General features: G+C 28.2%; 3 protein-coding genes across 8 annotated transcripts; 1 reads left to right on the forward strand and 2 right to left on the reverse strand.

Moving 5' to 3' along the window:
• Positions 1-331: 331 nt before the first annotated feature.
• LOC126925582 (macoilin-1) lies at positions 332-11,970 on the reverse strand. 5 transcript variants are annotated; one of them, XR_007714011.1, is made up of 13 exons: positions 11,481-11,970; positions 10,737-10,878; positions 10,537-10,663; positions 10,326-10,455; positions 10,012-10,078; positions 9,726-9,933; positions 9,389-9,647; positions 9,048-9,293; positions 8,632-8,808; positions 8,199-8,477; positions 7,750-7,943; positions 1,169-7,554; positions 332-1,007 (listed from the first exon to the last, which is right to left on the reverse strand). XR_007714011.1 is itself a non-coding variant. In XM_050741275.1 (12 exons), exons 1-12 carry the CDS (start codon positions 11,558-11,560, stop codon positions 7,292-7,294), a joined length of 2,169 nt encoding a protein of 722 aa, XP_050597232.1. In that variant the 5' UTR covers positions 11,561-11,970; the 3' UTR covers positions 332-7,291. The 5 variants fall into 5 exon arrangements, 4 of the variants coding, with proteins under 4 accessions (XP_050597232.1, XP_050597233.1, XP_050597231.1 ...); XM_050741275.1 differs by having other exon boundaries at positions 332-7,554; positions 9,729-9,933; XM_050741276.1 differs by having other exon boundaries at positions 332-7,554; positions 8,632-8,790.
• Positions 11,971-12,083: 113 nt separating this feature from the next.
• Positions 12,084-14,135, forward strand: LOC126925589 (stimulator of interferon genes protein homolog). Its single transcript, XM_050741301.1, has 2 exons — positions 12,084-12,307; positions 12,396-14,135. Exon 2 carries the CDS (start codon positions 12,439-12,441, stop codon positions 13,483-13,485), a length of 1,047 nt encoding a protein of 348 aa, XP_050597258.1. The 5' UTR covers positions 12,084-12,307; positions 12,396-12,438; the 3' UTR covers positions 13,486-14,135.
• On the reverse strand, positions 14,051-16,333 carry LOC126925591 (eukaryotic translation initiation factor 4E-binding protein). 2 transcript variants are annotated; one of them, XM_050741303.1, is made up of 4 exons: positions 16,172-16,333; positions 15,729-15,877; positions 14,626-14,778; positions 14,051-14,423 (listed from the first exon to the last, which is right to left on the reverse strand). In XM_050741303.1, exons 2-4 carry the CDS (start codon positions 15,868-15,870, stop codon positions 14,374-14,376), a joined length of 345 nt encoding a protein of 114 aa, XP_050597260.1. In that variant the 5' UTR covers positions 15,871-15,877; positions 16,172-16,333; the 3' UTR covers positions 14,051-14,373. The 2 variants fall into 2 exon arrangements, with proteins under 2 accessions (XP_050597260.1, XP_050597261.1); XM_050741304.1 differs by having other exon boundaries at positions 15,729-15,924; positions 16,172-16,328.
• Between the last annotated feature and the right edge of the window lie 357 nt (positions 16,334-16,690).

Raw genomic sequence — 16,690 nt, forward strand, 5'->3', positions numbered from 1 at the left:
TTATATGTAATATCATTGATTATTATATTACTTAAGTAAGTATATTTATCACATATATATTTACTTACGTATACATTAAATAAACCTTAAAAAATTGTAAGTAACTTTTTAGGTGTTTTTAATCTTATTAATGCGGAGAAAACAACTATCGTAATCGAGGAGAATAATATTTACGAAAATTTCGACTTCTCTCGATATTCTTGACCGCGTTAATAACTAATCAATCGTTTTCAATTACAATATCTTCACTCACATTAATCTCCTTTTTTGTCTTGCAATGTGTTCCATATGAAACGATAGGTGAGGTAGAAAATTGATGAAATAACGGTGATTTATATGTACACGTGACAATTTAATCATATTAATTATAATATATAAATTATACACGTGTCATTTTACAATATTTATTTTAATAAATATTTCTATCGTATAAATGGTGGTACATAGTACACAATGAAAAGTCATTAAGTACCAATACCAAGAAGTACCTATTTTTTTTCCTTTTTTCTTCCTTTTTTCTTTCTTTCTTTTAAATCTTATAGCATAAAGGAAAGAGTGTAGAATTTATTTACAAAAAATGTAACAAGATTGGGAGAAAGTACTGTTTATGCATACTAAAATATCATATTTATTACGTATGAAAATATTATGAGACATTTTGAGTTTTTAAATATGCACGAATATCCAAATTGTAATTCACTGTGCTGCAATTAAGAGAAGAATGAACATCTTTTTTGCCTATTATGTCGTATCAACATCGTGATCGATGTATTTGTAATCCTTTCATCATCATGCACGAAGAATTCAAAAAATTACGAAACGAATGAATTTTAATAAATATTCTTCATTAGAAGGTATGCTTTGAGTATGAATTCCTTTTTAACCACCTAAAAACTATGATATAGAAGTATTTAAAAACTCAATCGAGGAAATATAATCTTGTCATCGTTTTTTTCAACGATATTCCTTAGCAACAATGTGTATTTTCGTCGAAGTATTACGTGCACCTTTTAAAAACGAAGGAAAAAAAGAAAAGAATAGATTAATATTAATTGAGCCGTTGACATAAAGACGTAGAAAAATTTACTTCCGAGATCAAGATATATATAATTACAAAAAAGTATATGTATGAATAAAAAAAACCAACAACCATAATGTACTTACTTACATGTCTACACGTAAGATTTTCTGATTTATTGTATAGAAGTTACGCAAAAATGAAATTTCCGCCTCGAAAGATTCACATCTTTCAAGCAAGACGTTTCCTTTCTTTTTTTAAATATCTTTTATGCGAGAGACAGGGAGTTTAATAAAGTATATTTTTGTTTCGCAAAGTTCACTTAAATAAATCGTTAAAATGTTCCACTCAGCTTGTCCTTAATGAACTACGCACATTCATACAGACTAGACCAATTTCAGTGTAATGCCGGCCATTCTATTCGAACTGAAACGATTCAAATAGTCGAGAATGGGATGACGAAGAACGTTAAAAAATCAGACGTTTTCCTTTCTTTCTTTAAAATATGAACGCATGGAAACGAGAAGGGCATTTGCGTGCATTGTCATCACATTACGAGATCAAAATTATTTTTTTCATTTTCCTTTCTTTCTTAAGGTACATACCTTAACAGGATTTTGAAAATTACCTTAACGCTAAACTAAAAGAGAGAGAGAGAGAGAAGCGAATGTACGATTATAAACGAAGATCACAGGAGAAAATCGTGATAAATAGATTGCACATATTTATGTAAATTCATATTTTTATGAATATAATTTAAAAAATGGGACTTAGAAAATTGTTTTATTTATTAAACATTGTTAAAAGTATCGTACTTTTTGATGATATGATTTGATCCACAATGTACTAAATTTTAAAACTGATTTCCTGTAAAAAGAATAGGAAATGTCTTATCATGTTCTTTCCCTGTAGTCTTCAAATGATGAGATGCGAAAGCTGCGCGTTGTATTCTTATGAAATTATTTAAAACGAAAGAAAAATTTGTCACTATATCTGAATATGTGTAAGTATATTCTTTCTACCTAAAACGTTTCACGTTCCTTCAATTATGTATTAATACGATTTAAGGAATCGTATTAAACATATAGTTCGCGATGATAGTACAACTATAAAACATAACGGTGCATGTTCTGGAAAACATATTTTCGCTTTCATAATACACAAGATCATTTTTAGAAAGATCTAATAATTTCTTATTAACTCACACAATCACGATGCACGTTACTTTTGATAAAATACATTTTTTCAATCTCCTCTTTCTTTATATCACCGTCAAACTTTACATGTTTCTCATCTACGAAGTAAAAAAAATACTTTGTCCCACAAAATACGAATGAAAAGTCTTAATATAACAAACTGCATAAAGTAATTAAATTTCTTCTAGTCTTGTTTTTTTCTTGTCAATACATATGACGATAATAAATAAATTAAAAAAGGAAAAAAAACCGTCAAAATTATTATCATCCTAATGTAGTGTTATTTCATCTTAACAAACTCATTAATTGATTTATTACAATAAAAATCACATAATACCATAGGGATGACGTTAATATATCACATGCATATACAAGTACATTACATGACTGTGCAATATTATACACCTCCGAAAGATCATTATATACTGTACACCTAGCATCTCGCTTTTATAATTGTTTATTTATAAAATCTAATAAACATAACGAATCAAGTACTTTACGTTCTACTTTTAGGAGAAAAATTTTATCCACGAATCGTGTAATAAATATAATTATGTATATACATTTTAACGCACTTTAAAGCGTTCAAATAGAAACAAACAATCCAATTTTTGTAAAATTTGATTGTAAAAGTATGTACATATTTTAAATTATGTTCATATTTTATTATTTTATTATTTAGCTGTAGTATGAAAAATATACATACAGCAACATCAGAATTTCAAGATATGGTTGTTAGAATACAGTAACGTTATCTCCTTTTTTAGATTTCTTCATTGTTTCATAGTTAATCAATTATCCATCATATTTGTAATTTCATTACAAAATTATCCTGTATAACAATATGTAAAAACATAAAGAAATATTATGTTGCAAAACATAATTATTAATCACAATACAATATTCTATCATAAATTTAACTTGAATTCTAAATCAAACTTTCCTTTTTAAATTAAAAAAGTACTTTTTGTAACAAATCTTCATACTTCATTCGAAAACATTTAAATACATAACAAAAGCAATATATCGTTATTGTCATAGAGAAGTTATTTCAGTGCACTTCAAATAATATATTACAAAGTACTTTACTACAAAGTACGACATGAAACATACAATTCCTTACAAATGTGAGGTGCAATTACTATGCAGTCGCCCCGAGTCATATAGAAAGAGTGCCAATTCGTAAGCTATTACATATGTAATTAAACATAGACAACTAATCCCAAGCTGTTCTATACCAAACAATTAAATGTACGTGTATATGCTATATGAAAGTTAAATGAACATGTACAGCATGAATGTAAATGTCATGTGCCAAGTCATGTGCGTGTATATATGTCTATAAAATATATCACATTAACTCAATACAAACAATATGAATTAATTAAATAGCAAGAGTATGTTCGTGAAACCAGCCTTATAGCGGAATTAAATCCATGATAAGTATATTAGCCGCAAATATTACGGCATTCCCTGATCAGGTACTTAATGTGCACTTGATAATGCGATACCTTGAAAAGAAAAGCATTCGTTTTTCAAAATGATATTTCCATACAAGCATTTTACACTTTTATCAAATTAACTCATTTATGTTCTGCATTAAAAACATTATCAAATTTCTTTTTTATGTAATGCATTACACTCAACTGTATGTATATTCAATAAAAAAAGGTAATTAACAAAAATTCAATAGTTTTTTACCTCATTTACATAATATCCTGTTTATTTATCTTTTAAATGATTTATCTGATAAATAATTTCTATTAAGTTGAAACATCATTTAGAAATTACTATATTTTATTTAATATTTTTAATTCGTTTAATTCATTATTTATTATAACATTTCTTGTTATAATACTGATTCTGCTTTGCTACTATGGTAAAGTAATGATGTATATTGAAAGCAATCAATTTCAATTTAATTTTTTCTGAATTTCATATCTGACTTAAAATAATATGATTAGAAAATCGATTAAAAGATTACAGTCATAAATGAGTTAAAAGAGCTTTCACTTAAAATAAATTAAACTAATTAATTTTATATAATGTGCTTTAACTATGCTACGCAAGTGCCCAAACAATTTTAGTAAGTTTTGCTTTGCGTTTAGTCTATTTTAAGTAATTATTTACACTGTTTCATTACATTATAAAGGCTTATGCACATAATGATACAAGTTGACATAGACACAAGTCTGATTGATCTTAACTATAAAGAAATTAATCTTAATGATAAAACAAATTTCCATACCAGTCGGATGATAATTATTGATGGAATAACGAATTTTAGCATGTGTAAAATGAACTGTATCGTTTCCTTTATAAATTAAAGTAAGCACATTATTCCCCTACAGTTTAATTGCCAACATCAGTGAATTATTAAATTTTAAATATTTTTTATGCAAATCTAGGAACGAAAAAAGATCAGCACTGTTTATATAGTAAAATAAAAAAGAAATATGAAGCATAGGTTTTCTCAGAGTTATTGATATGCTTTTAATTTTTTAAGCAAAAATGATGAAATTTTCACATTTTAATGTAAAATAAAAATAGTTTTATAACCCGTAACATATGCATTGTGCATTAACATTTTGCAATTATATTTAGTACGTGGATCATCCAAGAAACACAAAATTAATTAATAAACTTAACAGTTTGATGATAATATTGATAAATCTTTTATAATTTTAATTAATGAGAAGAAACAGTAATTGTTATTGCTTTTTCATGTAAGGACAGAAATATCAAATGAATATTAGATATTTAATAAATATTTGTGCTTATAGAAATTCATTTGACTAGTTGGTCATGATCCACTATGTTATTAATAAATTGTCATGACAGTGCTTTATATATACAATCATGGAAGAATGACTTTTATGATATCAACCAGTCGTTAATTAATATTCATTGGAGCAAGCAGGTACTGGCTTTCTTGCGGATTTAAAGCATATATAAAATTCACATCTTTTTCTAGAGATCTTTTATACGTAATGCCATCTTTTCCTGAAACTTGCATCTCAATTATTTTTTTGTGAAGGAATTAACTTGTTTATTATACCTTAGAAAGAATATGCTGGTATACACTCTAATGTTGCTATTAATCTTTTAATACTTCATCAATGAAAAAGATTTAAAGAGAATTCAATTATTTTTCTACAAAATATTCAAGCGTTAATAATTAATTCTTATACATACACATCGTTCGGTGTTAAATATATTACTCTTAAAAATTATAAAAAATGAATTTAATGCTTTCAACATTAAACCTATAAATTAGATATGTAAAAAGTAGTATAAAAGCGATGAAAGAGAAAGAGAAACGACGTATCGCGTAAGTAATATATATTATATAAATAGTCAATGATAATCAACTTTTACTAAATTACATCATCACTGGTTGATAATAGTGAAACTTATAATATTATAAAAGGGACACACATTATATACATTAAATGTTTCCATCAAATGTGTGAAAGGAAGACGTTTGCGGATAAATTTAAAAAAAATCTTAGTTTCATTCCTCCAGACTGTTCAATGAAAAACCGTATAATTCCAATATTAATAACGCTATTAAAAATTAGAAGTTCAATTTGGAAAAATGATTCGATTACTTATATGTACGATTTAATAGTTTAGTACATAAATAAACGCGCGCGTGGCATTACACATTAGTTTATCTCTTGAAGCTCATTAAACAAATTGGGTAAAATAAATCTATCCCTTCATTACCAATTATAATATACTTAACTTAAAAATTCCTTTGTTTACAAAATTTCTATCTATCACATAAAACACTGTACACGTTTCAAAAAATCATTATGAAACATTAACAGTTATTTCGCACCGTTCGAAAGCCAATACACAATTGTACCATTAAACTAAAAAAGTTTACAGAGACATTTAAAAAATATAAAAAATGTAGAGAAATATGAGAGAGAAAGAGAGAGAGAGAGAGAGAGAGAGAGAGAGAGAGAGAGAGAGAGAGAGAGAGAGAGAGAGAGAGAATCAATATGTTGGTGATTATTTCAAAATAAATTTGGCGTTTCTAACATTTACATCAATCCTCTCAAATGATAACGGCAGGTTTTTCAATGTGTATTAATGGCTGGTTTTGGATGATCACATGACTTAAAATGGCTTCATTTGCCAAAGACATTAAATACAGTTTGTATGCTGGACTAGCTTCGGATTACGACTTGAACAAGATTTGTGTCTATAACAAGTCGTCATAGATTTAGGCATATGCTGTAGGAGGATCGAATACAGATTGAGTCTTCAATTTTTCTATGCTTCTAACAAATAAGATATGCCGCTAGTCGTTCGTCGATCCAATTTATATAGTTTTTCTAGCTCTTTATATCTACATTATGGTATTTTTAAATAGAAAGTGTTGTGTGAAAATCGATATAATTCGAACGCTATAAAAAATTAGTAAAATATACAGTTTTCTGTTAAACGTCAACAGTAAATTTATCAAACGTTATCATCTAAATAGAAGTACTAAATTTAATTTAAAATTTAATAATTATTTATAACTAGACTACGCATGTCACTGTTGCCTCACTTTAGTTTTAATTCTTCTTAATACATCTGTTGCAAGTACCAAAAAGATGAAGAAGGTACCTGTTAGATCGACCTACAGCACGTTTAACAGAACGTAACTAATTTTTAAATACTTTTTTAATTTAGTATTAGTCACGTCCCATGGTCATAAGTAGTTAATAACGTTGTATTAGTTCAGGTGACAAGTACGATATAAAACATGTTTCTAGAAGCCTCCCATGGAAGACATTTATAAAAGATATCTCCTGTTATGAAATTTGACAAATTTATAGCATGAGCCACGTTTTTTAAGCAAATGTTACACAAATATTCTACACTATAAATGTTAAAAAGATCTTACATCTCATTAATCCTACGCATTTTAAATATAAAACTTTGATTTCAATAAAACAAATATGTGCACGTATAAAACATAAATTCATATTTATACTTCCATTGAGAAACAGACTGAAACATGTTTATGAAATATATACCCAACTTTTGTGAAGTCATAATGTGGCCAAAAATTGTTTCTTCAAGCTTCGGTAGACGCTATTAGGGAATTCTTGGGTGTATACACTGTCGCATTTGGATCCAAATTTGAAATTGTACACCCTGGACAGAGACTTTCATTTGAACGTATTTTCGTACCTGCTACTCGTACTTCATTATTTAATCGAAGCTTAGATGTCGCACAGGTTGGCGCAGGTCCAAACGTATCTTGTGGCATCACAGCTAAATCTTGAGCTATTTTTGCTTTTAACATTTCAATTTCCTTTTCTTGAGATCTAATTAAACCTGATTCAACAATATGCGATATTTAACATACACATATGTACATATATATATATATTTAATATACATATACTAAAATCGTTTATATAAATAAAACTATGTTTGAAAAATTGATGTTTCGGTCCCACTTAAGTTTATACATTTCCTTGATTACCAAAAATATTAAAGATTTATAATTGTAAATCGAATCCTACTTACTTTCTCTGATTTCTAATTGTCGCTTGGCTTCACCAAGTGCAGAAAATAAATCAAGCTTTATGCGCGTTTCTGCACTTAAGCTATCTTCTAAATGTGCAGTTTTATCTTGTAGCGCATTTAGTGCACCGAGTAAAATTTCAGACTCTTTATGATTTTCCTTACAACGAGTTACATCTTTTTCTAATATGTTGCACCTAAGAAAATATATAAGAAATTAACATCTGATATATAGTTTAGTGAATTTACAATACAAAAAAGTATTTAATTATTAACATATTAAACACCCTCGAACTTAATTTAATTGTTTACATTTGAATGAAATTTTGACTATTACCTAGTGTATGTACGACACTATAGATATTATTGTTTTATATTCCGATGTGTCAACTTATATTTACATTTAAAATTTTATTTACATAAAAATTTTTATATTATTTCAACATCTTTACCTCTCTTCTTTCGTTTTAAGTTCTCGCCGTAAGTTTTTGAGATCTTGTTCCATTTGTGTTCTACGACTTTTACAAGTATCTGTACATTCTTGTCTAATAAGTGGCGGAGGTGGAGGCGGAATTGCAGATCGTGCTTCTTCTGCAGCTCGTCGTGCTCGCCTCTCGGAAACTAAAGATGCTTCGCAAGCAGTGCGCTGTTTCCGCTCTTCTGCGATTCGTTTTTCCAACGAAGACATTGTTTGTTTATCTAATTGACGAGCTGTTACTAATCCATGTAATCTATCCAAGATAAAAATATTTATGTATATAAATAAAAATATATTTAATAGTGTAAAAATATCTACGCGTATACGTGTATTGGAAGAAAAATAGATCTTTTAAGTACAATTTTAATAATATAGAAATGATACTGTGTGTGTGTGTGTATACGCACTTGCTTTGCAACTGATCGTTATCGTGCTGAAGTTGCTGTATATCACCCTTAGCTTGACGTTCTCCATTTTGTAGAGAACTAATCTGGGAACGAAGTTCCTGTTCCAGTTGTCGACTGGATTGCAGATCTGACTTCAAACGTTTTATGTCAGCTTCGAGCCTGCGACACATCAGTAACCTATTTAAACGATATTATATTACACTAAAGAAAAAATCTGATAATATAAAGTTGCATATCTTTTAATTCAATAAAAATAATAATTACATTTTAAGAAAATCATAAGGAATAAGGAAAGTATAAGTATACACAGTATTAAATCTGAATTTTATATATGGATATAGAAATGAAAAAGCACAAAAAATATGTTGCATAAAATAACATTTTTGTTAATTCACTAATTGATGTAAATAACATACCTTTGGCAATATTCGTCTTGCTGCTTTTGCTGCTCAGTTATATTATCAACCGTGGCTTTCACTTGACGTGTTTTTCGTTCACGTTGAGTATTAACAGTGGACGATGATTCCCGATTTTCTTTTATATTATTCCACTTTCCTGTTACAGAACCATTAGTCTGTGATTTTATTGTAGTATGCCCATAATTTGCACCTTTAATAAATTTGTCTTTCTCTACTTCATTGGCATCAAAATCATTTATTGATCTGTAATTTTTATTTAAAATGTTAACGAATCTTTTATTACTTTACATAATATGGATACTGTTGAGTTTCCAAGATACACATGTCACCCAACTTACCCAACTCTTTCAATGAACTGCATATCACTGTGATTAACAGTATTCCCATTTGTATGTATAAATCTTTTATCGTTTTTATCAGATTGTGATACATTTGTTACATTATGCTTATTATGCTGCTCTTCTTGCTTTTCACCTTTGTCTAAGCACTTCCTATGATTATTTTTTGTTGTTACATTTTGGTTTGTTGATGTAATTTGTGTCCCTATATGCAAACTACCATTTTGTACACCTGTTTCTACAGAATTATTACTGCTTCCTACAATGCATTTTATGATTAAGCTATATTATTATTTTGCTATTATATATATATTAAAAGTTGAAAATAAATACAAACTACCTCTACTCTTTTCAGGACTTGGATTGCACTGCAAATTTAATTTATTATTTTGTGATTTAACATGTTGCTCTAGTGTTGTAATATGTGTTTGTGATTGAACTTGTATCGGTTGTATCGTAGTGGAAGTTTGTTGCTCTAGAGGCAGTGCTTGCTGCAATAGTTGTAGGTAGAATTCATTCTCCTTCGCTACATCTTTTTGTTTTCTCTGGCAAAAAGAGGCAGTCATGTAAATAAAACGTTTAAAAATAGTCTTTGAATGATTATGTATTTATTACAGATTTACCTGTCTCATTCTGTAGCCAATGTAGCTCTTAAAACCAAAACCTAATGTAACTACAGGATAACCAATGCTGAAAAAAGATAATACTTATAATTATTTTTATTATTACTTTTGAATTGATATTGTTAATTCAACATTAAAATAGCAAAGTATATTTTATTCATAATAACAGATTTTGTACAGTAACATAGGAATAGGTTATTTTTTTATTAGTCATAAAATTGTTCCTCTGAAGTGTATCTTACAATATTCAGTGACAAAGAGTAAATGCATAAATAAAGAAAGGAAAGAGAGTATAATAACAAAAATATATATACCAATGCGCTGCGAATGGTCGACAAAGATCCAAATGAAAGGGCATATGTCTCAAATCTCTTAATCGAACTGCTGCTTCTATGTATAGAAATAGTAACCATAACATCACAGTTGGAAGGCACACACCTTTATCTGTTCCATACACAATATATTTATATCAATCTCATTGCAATTAAATTAATTCAAACAACCTAAAGATATGTTTATATTTACCTGTGTGCCAAACATATTGTACCCAAACATAAGTGCTAGCAGCAAAAAACAACCAATGTATTGGTATGAAAAAGAAACAAATCATATCTGATGTAAGAGCAATACAAATAAAAAATACGGAGAAGGCCTGGAAATATAATAGTCTATGTTATTTTAAAATCAGATATAAGCACATATGTTTTGAAATATAGATTACTTACCAAGCCTTGATATTTAAAAGAATCGTAAACACTTCTGAGAAGTAGCCAAAACGGCCACAAAAATTCAAATCGGAATTCTAAAATGAAGTCTGCCAAAATTACCATGGCCCATAGTAGGAGAAATTTTAGGTAAAGTAAAGTACTGAAATAAAAAATTTCATTATTTTATTATCATTCTTGTAACACAATTATATAATTAAGGATCTACAGTTGCAAAAGTATAAAATATTTCAAAGGAAACAAACACTGCTATAAAACAAAATAAGCACCTCTTAACTAAATAAAATAAATAACAAATCTAAATTATATAATTATATGATGTAAGCCAATGTCAATATAGTTTTTAAGAAAAGGGAATAAATGAAAGAAAAGTTGTTGAACTGGCAAATTTCTTTGATGTGGTTAGACGTAAAAATCTTTCAATTACATGGCACGTTAGGCGAAAAATTGTGAATACAGGTAATAAAACATTTATAAAGATGTAACTCAACAAATGTTTTTGTAAAAAACAGGCACACATGGTCAAGGTTTTAGTGAAATGTCAAGCAGCTTCTGGGAAGCGGTGGATGATCATGTATTGACACAACGTATCACAGAGGTTTCGCACTTCGCATCAACCCGAAAGTACGTAACAGTTTTCGATCAACGATTTGACAAATATCTCGAGGGGCGATCGGTCAGATTTTTGGTTATTTTTAAAATTAGTCGTTCCAAATGAGAAGACATATGGCGGCGAAAACTTACCTTCCGTAGATCCCCTCAGTGAGCTTGTTGCGTTTCAAGGGCCTCCGAAGCTTACCACACTCGACATTTCTTCTCTTCATATTCCTCGACGCTTTCACCAGCGGCCAAATCGACGTTATTCGCGGCGAGCAACAAAATGGAAAAAACCGCAAATCTTCACGGCGGAGTCGCGAAAAAAATCCACTGTCTCGCGCGCGCGACTTCTATCAGTCTCTTTTGTTGTCATTCGTCTGCGGACAGATTCGAGGTTTTACGGCGGTTTACCGAGCAGCTGATTGGTCCATTGTGGGATATGGCGCTAATCAGCAACAAAAATCACCTGCTGGGATATTTTAGCTTGCAATGCACTTGCGACCGATTTACACTTATATCGTACCCTACTCGGGAAATAAACAGACATGGAAAGAGCTAAGTAATTTTTGCAGAAAATGTTTCCAGATAATGGACTTTATCGATCGTACATGGTTTCGATTGTACCGTAGGTCAATCGACTTGTTTCACTTACGTTAACAGCGCTCTGACCTAGCGATACGTGAACTACCTTTCTCTTCCTCTTTTGCTACCTCTCTGTCTCTGTTTTGTTCCCGCTTCATCTTGTCACCTGATATATATAAGTATATTATATATAATATATCTATCTATCCTGTTGCTCAACGCAAAGCATTTTTCAAATCTTTAATCTTTTTTATCTACCTACCTATTTTATCTATTTATCTATAGTAAAGAGAAGTTTGAAAATTTATTTATCTTGTCCTTACTAGTATTCATTATTATCCAATGTTGAGTTACAAAGGAAATTTACATAGGATTTAAAAAAAATCAAACAGGTAAATTTATTGAAATAATGATTAGTAATAAATAATAATAAGTAAATTTATCATAGATGATTTTACTTATTCTATTTATCATTTGCAGTCTCAATTAACATAACATATTGATATCGATAAAGAACATTAAAATGGATAAATATATATACTTACTTCTAATGAGTTGCACTGTTGTAAGTATTACAGCAGAAATATACTTGGAAATAACAAATAGAAGTATACCTACTGTACAAAATTATATCTTTGTTATACTTTTTTATTTCATAGTCTTGAAAATTTTAACTATTATATTTCAATGTGTCCATAGTATGAATATTCTGATTGTGAAAAACAGTGATATTAAATTTAGTGTAAATATGTTGTTTCACATTTTTTTAATATGTTTTATTATGCTAACCATGACTAAATATCATTATATTTATAACTACATACAAATATTTGACGCATTCACATATTTTATTTGCTCTGGAATTTCATATATATTATTACTAATCACAAACTCATATGAAAAGAGAGAAGAAAATACTCTTGATATTAAGTCAATGAAGGGTTTGGATTATGGAACCTCTATGGCATACAGTTATTATTATGGATATTTAAGAATAATACTTCCTTCAACAGGATCTATTAACAAAGGTTTAATTGAAAAGATAGAAAATATTGAAGACAGTCATGGTATATATATAGGTGTTAAAAAACTATTTATTTTAATTCCTTCATCATCGTACATTCCACCTAATCTTAAAGAAGCTTCATATCATTGGATGGAAAGTGCAATGAATTTAGAGAAAGAAGTGTTGAATCGAGCAGGAGTTAAAGAGCGAACATATCACAACAGTGTATATAAAATTTATCTCAATGGTCAAAGATTAGAGACACCTTTCTACATAGTGGTAGAAGGTGCAACACCTTTGTTAACTTTCCATGAAGTTCAAAAACACGCTCACAATGAAACAAATGTTTATAAGAAATATTGCAAATGTATCATACAGAAATTTTATGAAAAATTGAAACAGTTATTAGATGCTGATCCAGAATGCGCGGATCTTTGCGAACTAATTTATTACAATGATTATGACAATAATGGAACAAAAGTCAATGTGGCGAAAGTTATTTTAGACAGAATATACAAAATTCAAAAAAAAACTTCAGAAAATACATACAATATATTTACCTAAATTTTAACGCACTTTAATGGCATAAAAAGTACATTATTAAGCTATGTTAATGTGATATAACAACATAATAGTTATACAAATATTGGCTAATCATTGACAAATATATAGTATATATTTAGTTTAACTCTTTAATAAATGAAAATGTAATATTTTATACGAAATTATTTTATATGAAAAAAAAATGTATATTTAAATACATAGAATTTTATATATTGATATTTAATATAATTTATAAATTATAATTAAATCTATATGATGATTAAGTCTGTTAAATATTTTGAATTTCTAAAATATCATTTTCATATGAAAAGAAAAATATATTTTCGATTTTTGTATATGTTATATAAAATAAATGATAAAGATTTAAAATTTTTCATCTATTTTATGATATATTTTAATCTACAAAATTCGATTGTATAAAACTTAACTGTGAAAATATTTAATCATATTAAAACATTATATTGAAATAAAAGGCAAATAACTTAATTTACATAACAAAAATAAACTCTCCATGGACTAAAATAGTTCTCTAATAAGTCTGTAACTATGATTCACAGGTAATAACTTTTATTATCAAAATACCATTTATTCATTGTTGTACAAATATATGTGAAATTATAAAGTAATACATCCAATAGTGCAAACATGAATGTACTGATTAAAATTTTTTGTCACCTTTATTAGCATATAAGATGATAATGCAATGAATCAGTGTAACTATATCAATTACATTTAACATTTTTAGATGTTATAAACACTTATTGCTATTTAAGGCCCCTAATGGCACATAGTTATATAAAAATTGCTAATATATTTTTCTGTTATATATTGATTCTTACTATTCATTAAAGTGACTGGCACAACATGAATATATTGTAATTACAATTTCTACATGTCCATCTCAAATTGTTCTGCAGATTCTTCAATTACTGGAGTATCTGTAACATGTTACAATCAAAAAGTTATGGCATAATCTATCCAAAATCTAAATCAAATTATTGTAATCAGACTGCAGATGTTTATATAAATAGATATTTTCATGAACACTATGCAATTTTGCACGTTTACATTTCCTATAAATACATAAAAATCTATAATTTACTAGTAGTTTTGCGATAACTTAGTGAAATAAATATTGACCTTTGTTAATTTGATTTTTCGCTGATGTTGAGAGACTTGATGTATTTTTTAATAACACTCCGGGTATTGATGGCATATTTCGTGGTGGTGTTCGTGATATGGGAGAATTTCGTAGATTCATCAAGAAATCACGTTCATAAACAATACGTGTACCTAGAAAAAATTTATTAATTATTTGTATAATGAGAATATTCTCTACACTCCCTCAAAAAATTATATACAATTATATTAATAATTATAGTAATATTTCATATGTACTATCACGATCATATTATAAACAGGTCTTGACACTCATACACTGAAGTCTAGGGAAAACCGTCCGAAAATTGAGTTGTGATTAATTGTGGAAGATCAACAAGGGAGACAAGAAGATTCTCGTTCTGCGCATGCATGACATGGTATAATTGTCTCAGACAGAGATAGAGATACTGTACTCATCTCTGTTTGTTTTGTACAAACGCGGACTTTGTTAATTTTTTACAACTAGTCGCGACTCAATTTTCGGATGGTTTTCTCTACCGAGTGTCTAGACCAGTTTATATAATCGTGTGTAGCATATTTGAATTTTGAACAAATATTGTGATGTTTAACTAATAACTAAAATTTAAATTTAATTGTAAGAATATAATTGAACTACAATAAACTTAATCTCTTAAGAAAAGACGAAATACACTCCCAAAAGAAAGTTACTAGAACATGATAAATTATAAACATAATACAAAGTACAAGATGTTTTACAAGAATGAAAACTAATAAAATGGATGTAAACAATTGAAAAATGTATAAAGTTTATACAATTACATTAATATCTTCTATTTAATGAAATTATATTGATATGTGTACATTATAACTCCACAATATAATCAAGACCTAATCCACGCCAAAGTAAAAAGTATCAAAAATATTTTTATGAGTACTTCGGAAATTAGATCCGAACTGCGATTATACATACATATAAATAAAATTACTCAAAATCATGACCTTGACATCATATTTGAAAATCATGAACATCGGTGGAATATATCCTGATCAATATAATTACCTAAATTATAGTTTAATGGGTTAATAGTTTACAAGTAACATAAAAGAAGAAAGACACTAACCTCCGGGCGTAGTTGAAAAAAGCGTTCCACCGGGGGTAGATGAATAATCAATAGGTAACTGATTGGGATCGTTAATAACGACTCGTTTGGAAGGTATGTTTTGGCTCTGGGTAGCTTGCCTAGCAATCGGTGATGCAGACATGCTTGATCTTTCAGTTTTTTCAAGAATAAAAAGAATTTCAGTTCAGGAAAATTGCTTTAAATAAAACATAAATATAAGGTTTGTAAAACGATTCGCTATGGCTGTTGACAAATAATTTTACTGCGTAATTTACAAAAAATGATGAAGTCCTTATGCTCGATTTGGAGATATAAATGTAAACAGAATCATTAAAAGAATTGGTTTTGATACGAATTTTAAACGAATTTCATGCCCACAGTTTAAGTCAAAATATTGCACGGACGCAATAAAATTGATTAAGTATAAACAAAGTATAACATACGTGTAACCTAAAAGATCGAATCACGAACGAACACAACAATTCACAACACAAAGTCTCACCATACGATAAGTAATTGTTTTATATAAGTTCACAAGTTCTCCCCACTTCTAAGATACTACAGAAATACTACCCAAAGCATTACCAATCATTGGCGCGAACTATCGTGTTATCATTGTACTAAATTAAATTCAAGTACGGTAATTAGTAATTATGTATTCAAATGTTATAACACATTTTAAATATTGTAAACACGAGTATTCTATGTATTTACATATCTATGCAGCAAGATTATATTAAAAGAAATGAAATTCGAGATTTTATTAATATATAACTTTATTATGAAATTTTAATATGTTTTCGATCTTAATCAATAAACAAAAATATTTTAAAAAATAAAAATATTTAAATATTAATCGAAATTTAATTTTAAACGTTCGATGGTATATAGTTATTCTATTTTTACTAATAATTATTATTCAAAATTGGAACTTTTAAAAATTTTCTAGTAATCATGACTTT

Source organism: Bombus affinis, chromosome 16, assembly GCF_024516045.1.
Source record: "Bombus affinis isolate iyBomAffi1 chromosome 16, iyBomAffi1.2, whole genome shotgun sequence".
NCBI classification, from domain to species: domain Eukaryota; kingdom Metazoa; phylum Arthropoda; class Insecta; order Hymenoptera; family Apidae; genus Bombus; species Bombus affinis.